The sequence below is a fragment of the Equus quagga genome, chromosome 11, assembly GCF_021613505.1.
Source record: "Equus quagga isolate Etosha38 chromosome 11, UCLA_HA_Equagga_1.0, whole genome shotgun sequence".
NCBI lineage: Eukaryota > Metazoa > Chordata > Mammalia > Perissodactyla > Equidae > Equus > Equus quagga.
In genome coordinates, this window is record NC_060277.1 from 67,343 (window position 1) to 88,163 (window position 20,821).

At 35.1% G+C, this 20,821-nt stretch overlaps 2 protein-coding genes across 5 annotated transcripts in view; one reads left to right on the forward strand and one right to left on the reverse strand.

Moving 5' to 3' along the window:
- REPS1 (RALBP1 associated Eps domain containing 1) overlaps positions 1 to 20,821 on the forward strand; it is a 79,399-nt gene that overhangs the window by 40,820 nt on the left and 17,758 nt on the right. For 2 of the 4 annotated variants that reach the window (XM_046674398.1, XM_046674399.1), the window contains exons 3-10: positions 1,385 to 1,581; positions 1,714 to 1,867; positions 2,379 to 2,503; positions 3,017 to 3,179; positions 3,434 to 3,497; positions 4,637 to 4,791; positions 15,466 to 15,587; positions 18,978 to 19,058. In XM_046674398.1, coding sequence (XP_046530354.1) covers positions 1,385 to 1,581; positions 1,714 to 1,867; positions 2,379 to 2,503; positions 3,017 to 3,179; positions 3,434 to 3,497; positions 4,637 to 4,791; positions 15,466 to 15,587; positions 18,978 to 19,058 — 1,061 coding nt within the window. The remainder of the gene's footprint in view (positions 1 to 1,384; positions 1,582 to 1,713; positions 1,868 to 2,378; positions 2,504 to 3,016; positions 3,180 to 3,433; positions 3,498 to 4,636; positions 4,792 to 15,465; positions 15,588 to 18,977; positions 19,059 to 20,821) is intronic. The other 2 variants (XM_046674400.1, XM_046674401.1) reach the window with 1 other exon arrangement.
- ECT2L (epithelial cell transforming 2 like) overlaps positions 11,204 to 20,821 on the reverse strand; it is a 103,380-nt gene continuing 93,762 nt past the window's right edge. The window contains exon 26 of the transcript XR_006890473.1: positions 11,204 to 11,225. The gene's annotated coding sequence lies outside the window, so the exon portion shown is untranslated. The remainder of the gene's footprint in view (positions 11,226 to 20,821) is intronic.

A 20,821-nucleotide genomic window follows, 5' to 3' on the forward strand; every position in this document is an offset into this window, starting at 1 on the left:
CTTAGAAAGAATTTAGATGAACACTTTTATCAAGGTAAATGATGGATTGTAGTGACCATCTTCATATATGACACCGTTATAATCTTCTAACGAAATATAAAACAACATTATACTTTGTGTTTTCTTGTTTGGGAAGACTAGACAGCTCCATTTGAAATTAGAAAGTATTAGCCAACCAACACTTTCTGATGATAGAGACAGTATTAAAATGTTAGCAGATTAAAACCTGATTATAGACATCTGACCACCTTTTAAGTGGCACCTAGGCTAACTTGGTTTTTTGTTTTTATTTTTGTTTTTTTTTTTTAAATTTTGGAGTCTTGTTGATGGAAATTCTGTAAAGGTTGGCACTTAAATGCAGAGAATTCTGTAGTTTTCACAGGGAAAAGGGGAAAGAGAAAACTTGAGGCTTACTGTGATGTTAGAATTCTTATGAAAGACTTTTAAGTACCAGCTCAATTTATTAGTCAGCCGGAGGTTTTCATTGTGGACCTCTGGTTTGCTACACGTCATTTTTCTGGAGTTGAGAGTTTACATTCTTTCAGGTAATTTTGAGTTGGTTTACATAAATACTGAATAAGCTTAATATTTCCTCTCCTTAGTGTGGAGATTCTAAAGAGAGATACAGATAGTCATAGTGGAGGGAAGTGAACTTTCTTCTAAAAATAATGCTGCTGCTGTATTTTTCTAGTCCAAGAGTGTGAGTCGATTGACCTGCAGAGGACTTCTCAGTCTTTTCTCTTTCTTCTGCATTTAAGATTGAGTGTAGACTGTTTGCCTGTAGGAGTACCACAAGCCAGACTAAAGTGGATAGATAGAAGACCATGTGCTGTCTTTGGTTGGGGAACCCTAAGATGTTTTCAGGAATTTCTGCCGTGAAGATGTCTAGATTAGTCTAATCTCAAACTTAGTGACATGTTCTGTGTCTTACTTAGAGCTCTAACGTCTTACCTTAGAGAATCAGTGTGAGTAGGAACAGCCTAGATTTCGGGGTCAGACTGCCTGGCTTCAGATCCTGTCAGTGATCTTGGCATCTCAGTTTCCTTCTCTGTAAAATAGGGACTTTGCAGGATTGATATGGTTGAGATGAGATCAATATAAAGTGCAAACATAGGGCCAGACGTGCAGTGGACAGTGAATACAACTATTGTTATAACCCCTTAGAAGGACAGTTTGGTGTTACTGCTTCTTTCTAGATCAGAGTCTTCCTAAACAGTCCAGGGGAGATGACGCTCTAAATTTTGTAATGATAAATATTTAGTGTCTGTTATTTTTGTATCAGTTTTTGCAAAAATTCTTTCTAATATCTAGTTCATCTCTTATTTCAGTTTTTAAAATGTGTCCTTTATCATTTTAAAGTAGTAATTATTTTTGTGGTTAACAGTAAAGGACCTTCCTCTGCCAAGATTTGTTGCTTCAAAGAATGAACAGGAATCTCGTCATACAGCCTCATATTCTTCAGATTCTGAAAATCAGGGGTCTTATTCTGGTGTAATTCCTCCACCACCTGGCAGGGGGCAAGTGAAAAAGGGATCCGTAGGCCATGATACTGTCCAGCCTCGTACATCTGCAGATCAACAGGTAACCACGTGCATGTAAATGTTATCAGCTGATGTCCTGTGTAGATGCTACACTAAAACATTTATTGAGTACCTTGATAATGAAAATGCTAACCTTAAAATTTAAATTTCAAAGTAATAATATTCTTTCTAGGAACCTGTGTCCCCAGTAGTTTCACCACAGCAGTCCCCACCGACTTCACCACACACATGGAGGAAGCACAACCGTCATCCCAGTGGGGGGAACAGCGAGAGGCCTCTTGCGGGACCTGGGCCATTTTGGTCTCCCTTTAGTGAAACACAACCAGGTATTTCAGAATTCTTCAGAAGTAATATTTACTAAGGGTTGTAAATTGAAGGAAATTTGGTAAGATTCCTTAAGAGTTGCCTCCAAGACAATTTTTAATTATGTTAAGTGCCTTAAATAGAAGCAAAAGCCAACTACGAAAATTTATAAGTAGATACATCATTTCAAACAGTTATAACTGCATTTACTTATATCTGTGATGCTTAGACAAAAGTTTATAGATGTCAGATACTCTGAAGATAAAATGAATAATTATTTCCTAGAATATTAGGTATACATTATATTAGTTTCAGTATTGGCAAGGAAAACACTATAACAATATAAAAGATTTAAATGTGGCATAATTGTAAATTGACAGAAAACATTCCATTTTGAAAATTAAGATTTCTTCAAAGTTAGAGTTTGAAAGAAAACTTTTATGATATGTGTGTGGTGATTTGTTACAGTTAAAAACCTGGTAGCTTGATTCTCTCCTTCGGAAGTGAGTCAGCATGTACCCATTCTGCTTTCAGTGTCTTCTGCTGGTGACGCGGTTTGGGCAGGGCACTCTCCACCTCCACCCCAAGAAAACTGGGTCAGTTTTGCAGACACTCCACCAACCAGTGCTCTGTTAGCCATGCATCCTGCTTCTGTCCAGGTGTGACATTTTATTGGTATTGCATTTTTGTTTGCTTCATTCAGAGTATTGCTGCAGTCATTGTTTTTATATTTTGCTGTTGCAAATTTTATAAATGCAAGTTCACTCTTTTATAAAAAACAGAACTCTGCTCTGTGCCTTTTCTTTAGGTCTGTTATCATTGGAATGTTTCACTAGAAGTTTTGGCTGATTTTCTTTCTAATTCCTTAGTGAAGTTTTGAAAGGTTTCTGCGTCTAGAAATATATTTGCTTGGCTTTCTTAGCACATTTTTCATAACTTTCTGTTGCTTACATATTGCTTTCATTCTACACATTTGTATAACCATTGTGCAGAAACATTCAATAACCTGATTATAATAAATATGTGGTTTGCTGATGAGTTTTTGAAGACTTCTTATATTTTAAAGGTCCACAAAAAGTAAGTTTTACCTTCCAAGATAAGTCACCTAGGAATCTTGGTCCATATAATCATGGAGATAGATACTGTACTGAGGAAAAAATGTTTCCTTACAGGACCAGACAACAGTACGAACTGTAGCATCAGCTACAACTGCCAATGAAATTCGTAGGCAATCCAGTAGTTATGATGATCCCTGGAAAATAACAGATGAACAAAGACAGTATTATGTAAATCAATTTAAAACCATTCAACCCGATCTAAACGGATTTATTCCAGGTGAGTTGTTAAAAACAGAAATTCTTCTAGATGGGCCAGGACTAAGTTTCAATTTCATAATCTCTTTGATCTGAGATTGTAAAAGATAATTAATTCTCAAATTGTTTGTCTAAAAAGTTTATTATCACTGAAGACCAAAAGCATGTTAAGATTACTTTTTCCCGTGAAAAAAGTCTTAAGACTCTTACCTCACATGTTATTCTTAGATCTGTAAGTTCAGAATAACATTAAACAATACTGTTTTAATATTTCAGGATCTGCAGCTAAAGAGTTTTTTACAAAATCAAAACTCCCTATTCTTGAGCTTTCTCACATTTGGTAAGTGTGGTGTATCATTAGTTGGGTATGGTGGGTTGTTTCAAAGGAGTTTCCAGCAGGTAGACTTTTTAACTTTAAAAAATAAACTATTAGAGTAACCTTTTCAAGAGTGTTCTCAAAGAACTCAGTATTGCCTTACAGTAGTCAGCTTCTCTCTCACGCTCTAGAAAAGAAATAAGTGATACTGGCACAGTAGTTCTTTTAAAAGTGCTAAAATGCTTTACACTGTATCGCCTGTTTCTTGTTGCTAGCATAATGCGTGGAATCAAAGTTGGCTCATACATGGTTATGTTCATTCCATTTGTTTAAGTCCTGTACAAGCTTAGTAAGGCCCATACCAAGCCATGAATTAAAGAACAGTACTTAGTTCCCATTTAAATACAGACTAAGACTCAGGATGCCAGCTGTGTAGTTGGAATTAGCCATTAAAACACAAATTACAGTTACAAATTATTTTTTGAAAACAGTTATCAGATAAACATAAATGTTATTTCCACTTTTTGTCAATATAATTGTTTTATTAGTAGCGTTTTTAATAGCATAGAGTGCTATAGTTAGGAGGTAGATAGATAATGCCTAAAACTTAAAAATCAAGAACTAGCAAGATGCACATGCTATTTATATTTTTAGGTGATAAATACAAAAATGGGTGCTTCTGCATCTAGGAAATGGAAGGACAGGGGATGGGCTGGTATTTTTTTTGTATGAAGCCTGTAATTCTGTTGGATGCTTTAAAGAGCGCACATGTAGAACTTTGATAACAACAAAAACAAAGTTTTGAAAAATTTCAGTGATTTATCAAATAAGCCTGACTTTCACTAAATCCTGTTAGAAAAAATACATATGGGTTAAAGGTCATTTTTTGGTCATGCTATTTATGGGGCTATTTTTACTTTATTAAGAGAATTTCAAGCATATAGAAAAGTGTAAAGAATTGTGCCTTGAGCGCCCATGTGTCCACTGCCTAGGCTCTACAGTTAACAGTTTGCTACATTTGTTATATTACACATCCTCCCGTCTATGGAATTCTTTAAATTATTGATTGCAGTTTTTCTGGGAAAGGATTTCTTTTTCTTCTTTTTGAAACATAAAGTGATCCAAAGAAGAATATGATTATATTAATAATGTTTGTCTTCTAGGGAACTCTCAGACTTTGATAAAGATGGAGCATTGACACTGGATGAGTTTTGTGCTGCTTTTCATCTGGTAGTTGCTAGGAAGAATGGCTATGACTTACCAGAAAAACTCCCTGAAAGCTTAATGCCCAAACTGATTGATTTGGAAGATTCAGCAGGTAAGATCAGGAGCTGAAAAGACTTGATCGCATGCCTTGGTAAACGTAACACTTGAGTCTTAAAGCAGAGTTGATGTAGATGTTAACACAGCCTGAGAGCTTAGACGTTGCATCAAGAGCACATAGGTTTGCCGTAAGAGTAAGAGGTACAGGTTGAATTTGGGCTAATGGTTTGTCTTAGTCAACTCTAAACAATGAGATAAAAAATATATGCCACTATTTCACTTGACACTTTGACTTGCTGCGCTTGAAGAGCATTTCACAGTGTCTTGTTATTTTGCCGCCCTTTAATTGATTATATATTTTCTGAAGCGGGTAAAATAGCCTGTCTTCATCATCAACATGTTTCCATTTAGTGAGTCTTTATTTGTTGAAGGGAAAAGCCTGGTTTATCATTAGACCTTTACAATCTGCAAGCATTTTCCCTTAATTCAGACACTAAAGAAACCTGGAAATTTTGTATTTTACTATAGATTATGCTATTTTGTTATGTTGACAAGAACATTTTTGTAAATGCTCATATTTACTGGTATCTTTCTTTAAAAAGAAATAATATAAAGAGTAAAAACTGAGTACGTTTTTCTTTAATTCTGAATAAAAGCAAATCTAATGTTAAATTCTTAATGAGTCTAATAAAAACTAATTCTTGTCTTGTGCTTTCCTATCTGAATTCTGTATTGGATATTATGATGGAAGGAATTTTATACTTTTAAAGGAGAAGTTAAAACAGAATGTGGCTCTCAAAAAGGCGTTTATATGTTAGGCAGCATCTCTTTAACCTGGAAATGCATATACTCTGACTTTACTGTCTAAATTATAGAGGCAGAATCATACGCATGTCATTAATGTCACGAAGAGAAGTCTCCCTGGAGCTGGGCATCTGAGTGTGCTTCCAGTTTGTTAATTACTCCAGTGACCTTGGGCAAGTTCTAACCATTTACTCTACTTTCTCCTTCTGTTTCTCCACCTGAAATGCGGATTTGATGCCATTCGTGTTTCAGGACTTGAATTGTATACTGACCTTTTATCAACCAATATGTTGATTAAGAAATTTAGGGTTGATTTTAGTTTTTTAGAAACATTATCCTGTGAGAATCCTAGGATATTTTTCCTAATTATTTCAGGTCGTTATTAAGTGTCACTTAACCTCTAATTTGAGCTGAAAGCTAAGTATTTTTGTTAGGTAATTTTGCTTCACAATACTTCGATTTACCTAATTAAGAAATAATCAGAAAGAACTTGTTTAGCTTATTTGATAGTAGCCAAAAGGGGAGAAATTGTGGTAATCACAGACTTGCTGTGTCATTGATTTAAAAATTAGGCTTTGTATCTAAAGTTTTTCTCTGACTTTAATCCTTTGAAAACTGATAGCATACTAATACAAGGAAATAATTTAAGTCAAGCTTGTTCTGCTGTATGTCATTTTCTAGAGGCTTGTCTGATTCTGTTATCTGTTACATTGAGATTGGTGAATCTGGCTTTTGCATGTAGTCAGTGGAGTCTTTTTTTTTTTCTTTTATTTAATTTAAGTAAAATCTGGTTCTTTGTAAACTAGATCTACTGCCTGAATTTTAAGGCTGATGATTCACGAAGTTCTTTTTTGGGCATTTGTCTTTTTACACCTGTGAGATCTGTTTAGCAAAGGGACACTGGTTTTTTGGCTTGCATATAACTGTACACTATTGCTCCAACTGTAATTTGAAAGATATCAAAGACTCAGATGGTTTTTTCCCATTCCCACATAATACTATATGGTTTTCTCATCAAATTTATTGTAAACATTTTGACTGCACAATATTAGATTCAAATCTGCTTTAAATGATAAATTTGGAGTTCTGTTAATTTTGGGGTGAGGGGAACCAATCTTTTTTCTCCTACCTATCATAAGCCTGAGATTCATATGACACAAAGTCCTTTGAATATAGAAATTGTTGTGTGACATTGTGGATCAATCAATATCCATAGAAATCATTTTAAATAGCTGTGTTTTTAGAAGTTTACAGTTAAAGGGGAAGTACCCAAACAGTTCCTTTTGGCTGACCTGAGAATTTATCCTAAATATCCCCGTTAGAGCCTTTCTGACTTACAGGCAAGGTGATTTCTCTCTCCTCTGATCTCTCATAGCATCTCCTGCATGCTCTTTATTGTGACACACATCACACTGAGTCCTGTTCTCTTTTTCTTCTTTCTGCCACTACGCTCTGAGCTTCTTGAGAAAAAGGAAATGTACCATATTCATTGTAGTAGCCTTAGGATCTGGCACCTTGCCAGGCATGTACTGAGTTGCTCCATAAATAATTATTGAGTGGATTGATGCCAAATGTGTGCCATGTTTAAAATACGATCTTTTTCTTGACGTATTTCTATCTGTGAAAATATAGTCATTTGTTATACATTTGTCGTGTTGGGACATACTAAAATATTAGCTCCACAAGTATTCTGTATTTACAATTTAAATAGCTCTTATAGAAAAATGGAGGATGAATAGTGGTGACTTGAGTTACAGTTGCTTGGGGTAACAAGCTAGGCTTTCTGTAGGCCTGAAAATATGGGTGAGGTAACTATGTATTTTTTTCCAAAACCGTTTGAACAGATTTGCAGGATTAAATAGCAGATAAAACGGAACAACTAAGGATCATAGGTAGAAGTACTTATGTGGACCTCAATTTAAATTTTTCGTATTTAACATCAGCACTGAATTTGGCAACTAGAGTAAATAAAAAGGGAAACCTGGTTTTTGTTGTCTTACAAAAGAAAGCATACAAAAATTCACCTGCGGAAACAGCTTTCTGAAGCTGAATTCAAAAAAATGTGTTCATCTTCTAAGAACAGTTGTCTTCTTTAAAAAAAAAAAAAAGATTAAGGTAAAAACAAAGATGAGGAGGTGCTATACATCTTAAACTCGGTCCCCAAAGAGTCTCCTTCGTAGCACGGTTACAATTTTATGTGTACTTTTCGTGATTGTTGGTAACTCTCTCTCTCTTAAACTAGACACAAGGTTCCTGGATGGGTAGTAGCCAGACTGGTCTTGTTTCTTACACGTCACTACCTAGCAGGGTGCACTTTGAGTACGTGCATAGGCATTCACAGTTTGGAAATGACTAAATAGCTAAACCACTTGTTTTTTAAACTATTTTCTGTCTTTACATCACACTGCTCACATGAGTAACTCAGTAATATCTAGTTGAGAGGCTCAAAGATTGAGAAAGGAATTTGCTCCCTCTTCTGTCTCCTCCTCCTTAATCACTGCTTTCTAAAGTAAATTTGAGCTTGTGTTTCATTGTTGTTGATGTGGTGCGTAGCTTAGGTCCCCAAACTCCTAGCAGTATTCCAAATGAATATTTTTAAAAGCTAGAGACTTTTTGTGAATAATTTACCAAAAATCCATACTTGAGATTAGGTTGATGCAAGTTAATCACTGTTAAGAGTTTCTCTTGTGTTCATCTGGAAAATTTTAGCATATAAAAACCTACGCAAGTAACAGTGCAGATATCTGTTTTACACAAGTGCGATCACACTATACATCCTTGATATTTTTTCTTATAACATTGGACGTCTTTGCACCTTGTCACATATAGAGCTGTCACATTCTTTATCATACAAGGTATTCCATAATATGGATATGCCTTAATGTAACCAGTTAACTTGTTGATGGATTTTTGGGTAGTTTCCTGGCTTTACCTTTAAAACAGTGCTGCAAAAAAAGATACATACATCTTTGTTTTGCACAAAGAACCCTGAAACTCTTCTTTGAAAATTCACTCTCCAAGTGCCTTTAGTTGCAGAGGAAAAAATAATGAAAATATGTACTAATCTTCATCACTTAGTTTCCACTCAAGGAATTGTTTCTCAAGCCCCCCATACACACACATACAATTCTAAACACTAGTGTCATTTCTTTCCAGATAGTTGTTGTGTAGCTCACAAATCAATACTATTGCAAATATTCGCAAAGATGCATCATTTAATGAAAATGGTCAAAATAATTAGAACTCCTCAAATTCCTGGCAAAGACATTGACAAACAAGGCTAGATAATACTTGAAGGAGAAAATCTCTACAAGGATGACACAGTAGGGACTTTAAAAGATTATAGTTTAAACATCAGTGGATTAGTAAGAGTCCTTGGGAATAATTAATGATACCTTTAATTAATTTTGCAGAAATGACTTTTTTTCTTTACGGTGTGTTGTGAAAGTCAAAAGAGGGGTGAAAAATGTCTTCCTGTTAGAAAGAGAACTCCACGGAAACAGGAGCCTTGTCTTGCTCAATGCCTTATCTTTATTTACTATATTTATATATAGGCCCTCAGTAAATATTCGCCAACTGACTTCATGCTTTTATTTATTTTGCCACCAAATTACACCCAAAAATTGCACATCTTTCATTCTCTGTTCTTTACACTCGTTTTCACAATGTTCTGTGTAAGTTTTGGAGACAAAGTCTCAATTAAATTTTTTTTCTTCCTATGAAATTTTAGTCCTTATTTTAAGTAGATTAACTTTAAGTGCACTTTTCCTGTTTTTAGTTATTCTTGGATAATGGGAACCTCCTATATATCTGTATGGAACATTCTTTGAAGTATAATAGCTGAGTCAAAAGGGAGTTACTATAAGGTATCAATCAGTACTGCAAAAAAAAGTTCACAGATACAATTTAGTTAGTATTTTGGGTGAGTGTTTCTTTTCAAACCTTCTTGGACACAATTTTTACTTACTTTTTTTTAAATCTTGCATTTTAATTGAAAACATAGACTTCTACATAGACCTTCGTAAGGTCTGCTTACTGCATAAGTTTCCATTTTGTGGAGTGTTAGAGAAAAGTGGAATTAACTTTGGAAATAGAATGTAGTTTTTTGATGTATGTAATATCATTCAAAGCAAAACTTGTCTTTAATTTCTTTCTACATATATATTGCTTATCCTTGTCTTTTAAGTATGAATGAAAAAGGTACCATTTGTAGTTTTCCTTGAAGATTTAAAATTTATCCAAACCTGTTTATTTTTTATTTTAAATATTTTTTCTTCTAAGAATAGTATTCACATTTCAAATAGATAAAAAGTATAGTTACTTTTGCTTTGATGAAGCTATTATATGAGATTGGAACATTGAAACTTCGTGATTAAAGAATTCTTCCTAGATATGTTTTGCTACTTGAAAGCACAATAAGTTTTAAACCATAAGACTTTAGGAAGTGTATATATTTCTGTAAGATTAGCAATAGCTGGCAGTTATTTTTGAAACAATTTTTTAGTGTATTGAGTGTAATACTAAGAAAATAAGAGAAATTTAGGGTGGGTAGGTTGTAAACCTAGAATAAAACTGAAATTCCTTAAGAGGTTGTTCAGCTAGGTGCACTGTACAGAACCTAATCTGTGGACTTTTCAGTTTTTGGAGGCCAGAAGGATGAAAACTACTGACAGTGTCTTTATTTTCCAGTGCAATCCTGAAAGTCTGGTTTGCACTCACTCAATATTATTACTGACTTTTAAATGTAGATTGACAGTGTGTCAGTGTGATCACACTGGGTTGTGTCTTCCAGACACATTTTTATACATGGAGATAATTTTTGCATTAAAGCCCTTTTAGGGTTGACTTTAACAAATAATTTAGGCTCATGCTCTTCTTTTTCAGCCCTGATGCTCTGATGATGTCAGGGGCAGAGAACCCTCAGGAGGGAGGCAGGGTTGACACAGTGTTCCGGCAGGAGGCTAGGTTGGAACACTGCATCAGGTAAGCGTAAAACTACGCCCTGCCTCCATCAGGACACAGCCATAGACTAACTTGTGGGCACAGTGTTTCTAGGGAGCCGAGGAGCAGTTTATTTACAGACCTACTGCTTCTCTTCAGACTTGTGACTGTTAGCTTCTAGAATGTAGTTAGTTTGCTCTTTTTCTACTGCCATTTGTTGTTCAGTATGTGAAGTAGGAGAGAAGCAATGTGTGATTTTGCTAATTTATCCCAGAAATAATTTTTGGATTTTCTAGGACAGTAATTTTCAAGCTTTTTAGGACTCCTTTACATTCTTAAAAATTATTGTGGACCCCAAGAAGCCTGTGTTTATTGGATTAGATCTATCAATAGTTACCCTATTAGAAATTAAAAATGATAAATTTAAAAAAACACATTGCTTTATTTTAAAACAATAATAAATCCTTACATATTAGCATAGATTGTTTATGCAAATAGCGATATTCTCCAAAATTAAAAAAAATTATGAAAAGAAGGTATTGTCTTACACTTTTGCAAATCTCTTTAGTATCTGGTTTAGTAGAAGATAGCTAGATTCTCGTGTTTGCTTCTGTGTCCAGTTTGTAGGATAGGTTATTTTGTTTGTGGTGTTATCAGGGATTTCAGACCAGCTCTCAGGGCCAAATCCAGTGTGCTGGCTGTTTTCGGATGGCCCACAACAAAGTGTGTGTTTCTTCTTTCTACCTTTTGGGGGAAAAGAGAAGAACAATATTTCATGACACATGAAAATTATATGAAATTCAAATTTCAGTATCCATAAATAAAATTTTATTGGAACACAAGCCAAGCTCATTCCTTTATAGATTATCTGTGGCTGCTTTTGCAGTGCAACAGCGGAGTCACATAGTTGAAACAGAGAACGTATAGCCAGCCTGCAAAACCTAAAATATTTAGTCATGCATCGCTTCCTGACAATACATTCTGAGAAATGCATCATTAGCTGATTTTGTCATTGTGCAAACGTCATGGACTATACTTAAACAAACCTAGATGGTATAGCCTACTACACACGTAGGCTATGTGGTACTAATCTTATGAGACCACTGTTGTAGATGCTCTGGGTTGTTGACAACACGTCATCATGCAGTGCATCACTGTACTGTCTGGCCCTTTTTAGAAAAAAGGATGCTAATCTCTAGTACATGAAGAAAATCTGGGCTCACATAGTAAAAGGAAGGACTGTTTTCAAATAGTTATGGATATTCTTTGTACTATACCAAAAATCAACAAATGGTGGTTTCTTAAAGATTAATTGCAGTGTGAAGGCTGAAGCCACATTAATGAATTGTTTGTGCTATTACAGAAAATCCGTAGGTCTGTCTTGCACTTTGAATACACTGAATGAATCTTCTACCCAAGCATGGTTTTGTAACATAATGCATCGATTATTTGTAACATCAGTTCGTTGAGTTATAGAGATCTTTCAAATGTTGGGACATTTTATTATAAAATATCCAGAAAGCATGTTTATTAATAATACAACCTGTCTTGTCACAGAAATCTTTAAGTACTAGGAAGCTCTTTAGCTTATGGACATGGATACACATTTTCCAAAATTCTAATTTTCTCTTGAAAGCTCAAACTTTCTCATTAGTAACAAATAGAAAACAGTTGTTTTCCTTGAATTGACAGGCTCACTTAATTCATTTTTGAGAAAATGCCTTCCTACTACCCAAGTCTGAATAATTACAGTTTATCAGCTGTTCTTTCAAGAAAAATAGTGTTCCATGAAAAAAGTGCCCTGTTTAGCTTACAGCTGAATCACACAATACTTTTCCTTGAGACAACCATTGTACTTTGATGTGAAACAGAAGTGCTCTATACATATTTCCCATTTTACCACACGAAGTATTAAAAAGACGTGCTTTCAAGACTGAAATTTAATAAAAATAATTTTTACTGCTTACCTGTGAACATTCCTCAGTGAGATTTCCATGCCTGTTTATTTATTTGTTTTAACTGGAGTGTATGATGGTGAACCATACAGTGACTACTCATTTATTTTGGTGTTGCTGCCTTAATTCTTGCTGTTAAGTCAGCAGTTTTACCCACTATTGCTTTTGCACCATCAGTGCAAATGTGCCAACATAGGAGAAAGCATTATTATTATTATTATTACAAAGCAAAAATGATTACAAAATCTTTTAGACCTTTCAGAAACCCTGAAAGAGTCTTGGGGACTCCCAGGAGTCCATGGTCCACACTTTGAGAACTGCTACTCTAAGAAAGTAACTGTATTGGAATAATTATGAAGCATAATTTTGGGGTGAATAACATTTCCGTTCTCAGCTTCAAGAAGCAGGAGCCCCTGCAGTTTGTGCCCGTGAATCAGAGGGGCCACCAGAATCTGTCACAGATCATAACTGCTATGAGGGGTGGAGAGGTGCAGTTTGGCCCTAAATTTGTCAGTAGAAAACGTCATGAGAACGGAGGTCTCAAAGCCAAACCAGGGCCCTAGTTTGCCCTACGGTGACATTTGAAACTTAAGCAGGGTGGTCTGACTTTAAATAGGTTCTTTTGAAAATGAATCATCTTTTGGTTAATACTATTTTAATTATATTTAGTTTTCTTTCCTATCTACCTTGGGGGATCTCTTAAAGACATTTCTTCATTCACTATCCTCCTGACAGAGTTTTGCTTCCGGTAAACTGTCAGATTTATAGCTATTATTCCTTTCCTTAACTTCCTTTCTCTTATTATCATAGAAAAAAAGTCCATAAGTTTTCTTCTCACTGAAAACCACAAGCTGATCCCCATAAGGAATTTGCTGCTACTATTTACCATAAATAGTTTTTCGTTAGTTTTTCTCCAAGAGCTTTGAGTTGAGAGGTCTTCATAGAACATTATCTGAAGCCTTTCTGCCTCCTACTGGTTCTATACCACTCTGACACTTTTACTGAAAAAGGGATAGGATTAAGAAGAAAATAGCAACAATTCCTCATCTTACAAAAGTTTGTCAAAATATGCTGTACTGCAAATTAAAACTTGCAGCGTGATATGACTATAAAGAAATAATGTCAGGTAAGTAAAGGAGGGAAATATTTAGAGATAGTTGTGTAACAGAATAGGGCAGAGAGAAATTTTGAGAACTTTTTCAAAATATCAATAGTTAATTTTGGTTCTAGGAAAATAACAGTAAAGGAGAATGAATTTAAATGAAGAAGAACACAAAAAGCAGTCCATTCAGTAAATTTGAGTAACTAGTATGTGTTAGTCTTATGTTAGGCACTAAAATATGAAAGATTTTCTTATAATAGATTGAAAGGTTAAAACCTATATGTTGCAAAGTCATTATATAGCTGTCTATTTAGAAATTTGAAGCACAGTGCTAACGTTTAATGGCAAATGTCTTTCTTTATGATGGAGAAACTCAGGTGCTGTTTTATTCAACTTGCCCATGGTCAAACTGAGATAGTGACAGATTAGGATCAGATTCTAAACAGCTTCCAAACAAATTAGGTACTCCCCATTAATATGGCAGTTAATGTGATTTTCAGACTGAGATTATATTCAAGGCCATGTAAAATTTGGGAAGATTGGAATGAGAGTTTAGTTACCAGGGAAATTCCTTCTGTTTTTATTTATTTATTTATGTTTTTGAGAATGATTAGCCCTGAGCTAACATCTGCTGCCAGTCCTCCTCTTTTTGCCGAGGAAGACTGGCCCTGAGCTGACATCCATGCCCATCTTCCTCTGTTGTATATGTGGGACGCCTACCACAGCATGGCTTGCCCAGTGGTGCCATGTACACACCCAGGATCCGAACTGGCGAACCCTGGGCCACCGAAGTGGAACGTGTGCACTTAACTACTGCGCCACCGGGCCGACCCCCCCTTCTGTTTTTAAGTTGTACCTTGAGAGAGATATTAAGGCTTAACTAATTAGAAGTAGAATATGCTACCACATAATACTCTAAAAACCACTGAGAACTTGTTTCATGGGTTTGTAGCTGTCTCAGTTAAGTCTGTAAGTGCTGGTAAGCCTGATGATGTTTGCTTTACCTGGGCTCATTGACTGCTTTTTGCCCATATCTGGGACTCTTCCTATCCTTTTGCTGTCTGCCTTTCAAATACATGCTGCTTTTTGGTAACATGGGAGACTTGTAGAGAAAATGTGAATGGATTAGTATAAATATACTCCCCAAAGTATATTCCAAGGGAATATTGAGGGTTTTTATATGATAAAAAATGGTTTGTGTTTGGGAAAAACTGATTTAAATAAAATTTATTTGCTCTAGAACATTACAAGTCTTTGGAATAAAAATGTGCATGGGAATGCTCCAACAGGAAATTATAGTATCCTGAAATGTGTTTGAACAGAAAACCTAATTTTTGTTTGTTTTTTTTTTAAGATTTTATTTTTTCCTTTTTCTCCCCAAAGCCCCTCCGGTACATAGTTGTATATTCTTCGTTGTGGATCCTTCTAGTTGTGGCACGTGGGACGCTGCCTCACCGTGGTTTGATGAGCAGTGCCATGTCTGCGCCCAGGATTCGAACCAACGAAACACTGGGCCGCCTGCAGCGGAGCGCGCGAACAGAAAACCTGATTTTTTAAAACACCTTAATGATTAATATTCCATGAAATATACTTTGGGAACTGGTACAAATCCATCCCTGTTAGCAGAAAATGATTCAAAGCACGTGCCCTATTGCCTCATTGTTATGTGTAACACTGTTTTTTCTGTTTATTCCTAACTAGCTTTTATTTTCATAGAAAGCTGTAGTTTCGGGTAGACAATAAGTAGCAGGAATAAATATTGCCTGATTGTCTGATTGTTGAAATGGTTTTTTTGGGAACCTGAAGAAAGGAAATTTAGATTATAAATTACAATTTGTGAAAATCTTCTGTTAGGTTTTTTGGTAAGTAAATATTCCTAAATTAAAATATATTGTTCAAGAGGAATTTCTCTATTTTTAAATTCCAGACGTTGGGGATCAGCCAGGTGAGGTAGGTTATTCAGGCTCTCCTGCAGAAGCACCTCCAAGCAAGTCACCATCGATGCCCTCACTAAACCAGACTTGGCCTGAGCTGAATCAGAGCAGTGAGGTTAGCGAACTTCATTTTCTTTCATTAACATTAGCTTTTTTAAGGTAAGAAGTTTCAAACAGAGTAATTTCAGCATATAGCTTTCAGCATACATGGATAGTTGAGACCACATCAAATAGACTGTGATAAATGTTGGTAATTATGTAACTCTGAGGTTTTCAAAGTACTTTTTCATATATATATACACTATTATTTGGTTTCTACCACTCATTCCTACTAAAACTCTGTGAATTAATCAGGGTACATATGAAGTTAAGTCAAAAGGGTGAATGTCTTGACCAAGGTATCTGATAGCCAGTGGGAGACAAGAGCTAAGATTTGAACACAAGTCCTTTGATTCCATCAACTGGCACACCCACTGTGTCATACTGCCTTCTCATTCCTGTAAGCAAGGTATGTGATAATATATTTGGAATCTTAGCGTTGGAAGTGATATGAGAAGTCACTAATCCAGCTTTCCACATGGAAAAAGTATTTTCTACAACCTAAGCTATTTATAATAATGTAGCTTTATTCACTACAGAATGGGGTAATTTAACCCTATTGAATGCAGTGGTTAAAGATACGTTATGGAAGACCAGGCACAGCATGCAAAACAGAATCTGAGACAAATATACTGTGCCCCCCCCCCCATTACTTTGGAACTCCATTATATAAAATAATAAAAAGAGGGCCACTCTGATTAGCATATGGGAAGAGGGCCTGAGGCCCTGCCTCCCCAAAGCCCCCTTGAGGCCCCTCTGTTAGACCTGAGTGTTCTAAAGAACTCCAGTTGGAAACCACTGCTCTAGCCTGGTAGAGCAGTTTTCTTTGTGACCAAGTTACATTCTTTTCCTTATAATTTTTTTTTTATCACTTTTAGGTTGTGCTACAAATATAAAAGTTTATTGACTTCGAGGAAAAACTTCTGAGCTTCTTTGCTTTCTATATCTTTTGAAGGCAGAAAAGTACTTGATTAACGAGACACTAGTTAATTTTGGACAGTTGAAAAATAGAGAAGTAACTGGCAGATTTAAAGTACTTGCTGCTGCTTTGTGGCATAATCACAAATACCTTTGTCTGAGACCTTATAACATCATACTGTCTGTCCTACTGTCCAATGTCAAACCATTTCTATAAGTGTCTTTTCAGAGGGAGGAATTAAGCCTTAATAGAGTATTTTTATTCCATTGATATCAGTTCATAAATAAAAGCAGCTCTTTCTAAAGCGTCTCAGTTCTTAAAGCCCATCTTCATTCTAAATAAAATTGCATGTGATCATTAAAGACTAGGAATGGAAGTCCTTTCCAAATTCTAAGTAGTTGCATTTTCCCTTTTTAAATATTCCTAACAAGTTTCATTTCGCAGTATTTGGTAATAAGGTCATGAATGTCATAATTATTTTTTTTTCCTATTATATGTGGAAAATCAGAATGTTAATAAAACTAACATTGATTTTGAGACATTTTAATAATATTTATTAAAAATATCTACTTAGGATGTGGAATTTTAATTATAATTTAATTTTCTGCCATAGAGCACTAATACTCTTTCAACAAATGTTTATTCAGCACCTACAAATATGGGTGAGGCACTGTGGGGAAATAACACTAATAATGATCCCTAAGAATTACTGAGCACTTCTGATGTGCCAGGTCTGTTCAAAAAGCTGTTTATATTTACTAACTCTTTACATCCTTATAGCCATCCTGTAGCGTAGGGACGGTGAAACTGCAGCACAGAGAGGTTACGTAACTTGCGTGAGGCTGCGCCCTGTGACTAGGATTCCGTCCTCTGGTTCCGGAGCTGCGCTTTAACCATTGTTCTACAGTAGGAAGGTCAGGGCTCCCTCTGCTCTCCACGTGGCTTACATACAGTCTTGTGAGATCAAGTGAAACTCAATGCCACTAAATAGATAAATGCTTTCTTTTTGGCAAAAATCTTCTATACTTGAACTTTTCTCCACAGTTAGATAATTAGGATTTTAACAAATTCCTTCTATACCTATGCAAAAATAATTATTGAAGAAACTGATTATATTCACAAACATTGGTAAGCCACTTCCCTGAAGCAATGTCCCATGATAAAAGTGAATTATTGTGGGCTTTCTTTATTCAGGAAATACTTTGAATGCATCAGTTTTTCCTAATTTATCTTAATTTTCATGATTTTAAGACTAATCTGTAGGGAAAGTTGTTGAGTGATGGTTTTAGCCTTTTCTGTAGATAATTTTCATCAGTGTATTCATTTGCTAGTATTTAATATCTACGTCTTCTCAAATTGAATATCAATTTTGAATAGTAAGTCAAACTTTGAAGCATAAAAATGTACTTTTCCATACTGAATTATAAAAAGAGGATTTTGGTTAATGGGATAGGTGTGTCTGTGTGTAAACGTTCATGTGTATATACTCTATGTGTAGATGTTTTTCCGTCTTGAGGATATAACTGATAATTCTTAAGAATCAAATTTTCATAACTTTAATCCAACTTTGATATAAAAATTCTATACTGTTTTATTACTAAGATCTCCAAAACAAATGGAATTTACTAAAATTTATATTGACTTATCACTCCACCTATTTTGAGATATAATATTTGTATACCTCATTTAGAAGAGTAGTCTTTCATATCAAAATACGTCTTCTATGTATAACACATACTCAGATGCTTGATTTGCTCTCCTTGTGGCCGCATTCTGATTTTTCCAGCATGGGGTGGGGCTGGGTGCCTGACTGGCAGTTCTGTCTTGTGGTCTGGCATGGCCCTGTTTGTGGTGCTGATGGCGGGGGTTGACTTGCTACCGATTGACATAAGCCCCAACATATTAATTCCAGAATTCTTTGCATTTTATCTAATTATATTTTGTTAAATATCTATACATGTGTATAAAATATGTGCACGTACATAATAGAATCATCTTTCAGGGGTCGCACTGGCAACTCACACTGACTTGCTTTGTTTTGACAAAAACTTTGGTGTTCAAGGTTCTTTAGCATCATCAAATCAATATATTAACATTTGAATTTAAAAAAGAAGGATTTGAAGTTATTCTTTCTCTAGTCAAGACAAACCCCTTCACATTTTTACTCTGTCACCATTTGTACCACTTAGACTTTTTTCCTATGCTGTATTTCGCATTTGAGTTGTGTAAGGTTTTGAATCTCTTCCATGGAGATTGCAGTCAGTTGTTACTGCACGTTTGGTTGGGACACTGCTCAGCTTACCTTACAAGATGGCCTGGCATAGATAAGTATAAAATGTTTATAGAAAAATAGAAATTACAGAATTTTCTCAGACCTGTGAAATACAACTTGCAGTGCAACCTCTGAATGACTTTGCTAAATCTTCTCCAGTGGTCTCTACTCCATCTTTCTTGTCATGCTGACTTGTCTCTCCTCTGTCTGTTCAGCAGTGGGAGACATTTAGTGAACGCTCTTCAAGCTCACAAACTCTGACCCAATTTGATTCTAACATTGCACCAGCTGATCCTGTAAGTCAATCACTTAGCTTGCTTGTTTGAAATTAATTTTATTAACCCAAATTTCCATTCATTATGTTTTTTAGCTGATATGCATGATTCAGTGGGATGCTTAGAGGGAAATGGTGACAGGCTTTTCAATTTTTGTGTGCTTAAGGGTGGAAAGAACATGTTTACTGTTCTTTATATCTTCTAGTTATTTTGGCGAGAGAAAACTATGTTTTTAAAATCTGGTACATGTGTGTAAAGAAGCATTTTGTGACGATTTAGTTGACCTTGTTTTCATTTGCTGATTAAATGTATGTTATATTATACATATACTGCTTATTTCAGTGTAGTGACATTTGGTAAATGCTGTTTTATTTGTATGCTTACACTTCACGTAATATGTACTATGTATGTAAATATGCAATGTCATCCTTTATTTTAACAGTCCAAATGGTATGGCTTTGACTTAACTAGTATGTTGAGTTCTGTTAAAGAGAATCAAGTTCAGCAAAACAATACAGAGTTGTTGGTCAGAGATTCCCATTGTGCAAAGGAGCTTCTGTCTTGTCTTCCCGTGGTGCACTGTGTTGCTTTGAAAATGCTACAAAGTTCACAGCTTGATTTAAGAAATATATCCTGTCCCCATAGAATTAATTTTGCATATGCCCCACCTGTCCCTCAAGTTACTTGAAAACTTCAAAACCTTAGATGTTAATCATTCCTCTCACTGTTCACTCTTGCTTTTCCTTTTAGTTTTTTCTCTTTTAAAGAGAAAGACCTGCTAATAATAAGCACCTTTCAAAAAGAAAAGGAAGGAAGAAGAAAGGGAAGAAGAGAGTAGAGAGAAGTAGGATTTGTAACATGAGTTTGGTGAAAAGATATGGAGAAAGTGACACAGGCGTTCATTTTAGATGTTTCTGATCAAAGACAGCATTTATTAATTAAATATAAAAATGTCCTGTTATTTAATGTGGATTTGGGAGAAGTGGCATTTAAAGATAATAGTACATCTTCAACAGTTTAAATTAATGGATCATTGGTGTGTTATACTTTTGAAGAATTTATATCTATTTGAAATATAGAGGATACTGTTACATTGAAATCAAACAGATAATGTATGGAAGTGTTTTTAAGTGTCTGTTTTATAGTCTGTTAGTTATTCAAGAGCCAATTAATGTGTAAATTATCTCTGCCTTTTGCTTCTCTTGTTACTTTGAGGGCATTAATCTTTGGTTTTAATCTCTGAAAAATGAAAGAGAAATAAAGGGACAGCACTTAGAATTTTTGCTGCTTACTAGCAGCTATGATTAAGGTCTCTTAGGCAGTGACAGGTGCTGTAAGCTAAAAAGAAAGTTTTACTTTAGCTGTAAGTTTCATTTCTCCATATTATTCTTATCTCCTACTTACACAGTCAATTAATTCCATTTAAAATAGGTTATTGGGAAGGAAGATTTGATGTAGCAATAAAGAAACTGCATTTTATTCTCTAACTCAAGAGATATTGAAAATAATTCATAATTCATAGTATTATGAATCTTTGTCATGCCAGGAAAGAATATTATATCTAAAAATCTAGAACTCGGAGGCAAAATAAATTGACTCGTGACTGGCAGGAAATGCAGGGGACTATTTGACTGAATAAAAGTGATGTTCTTGTAACTTCTTGGAAATAATATCCAAATTTATTAATTCCAGCTCTAATGTTTAAAATGGTGTGACTCGACACTTTCTTTTCTCTCTCGTGTGGCAGGAGGCTCTTGGAAAATTAAAAGTGGTTAAATGACATT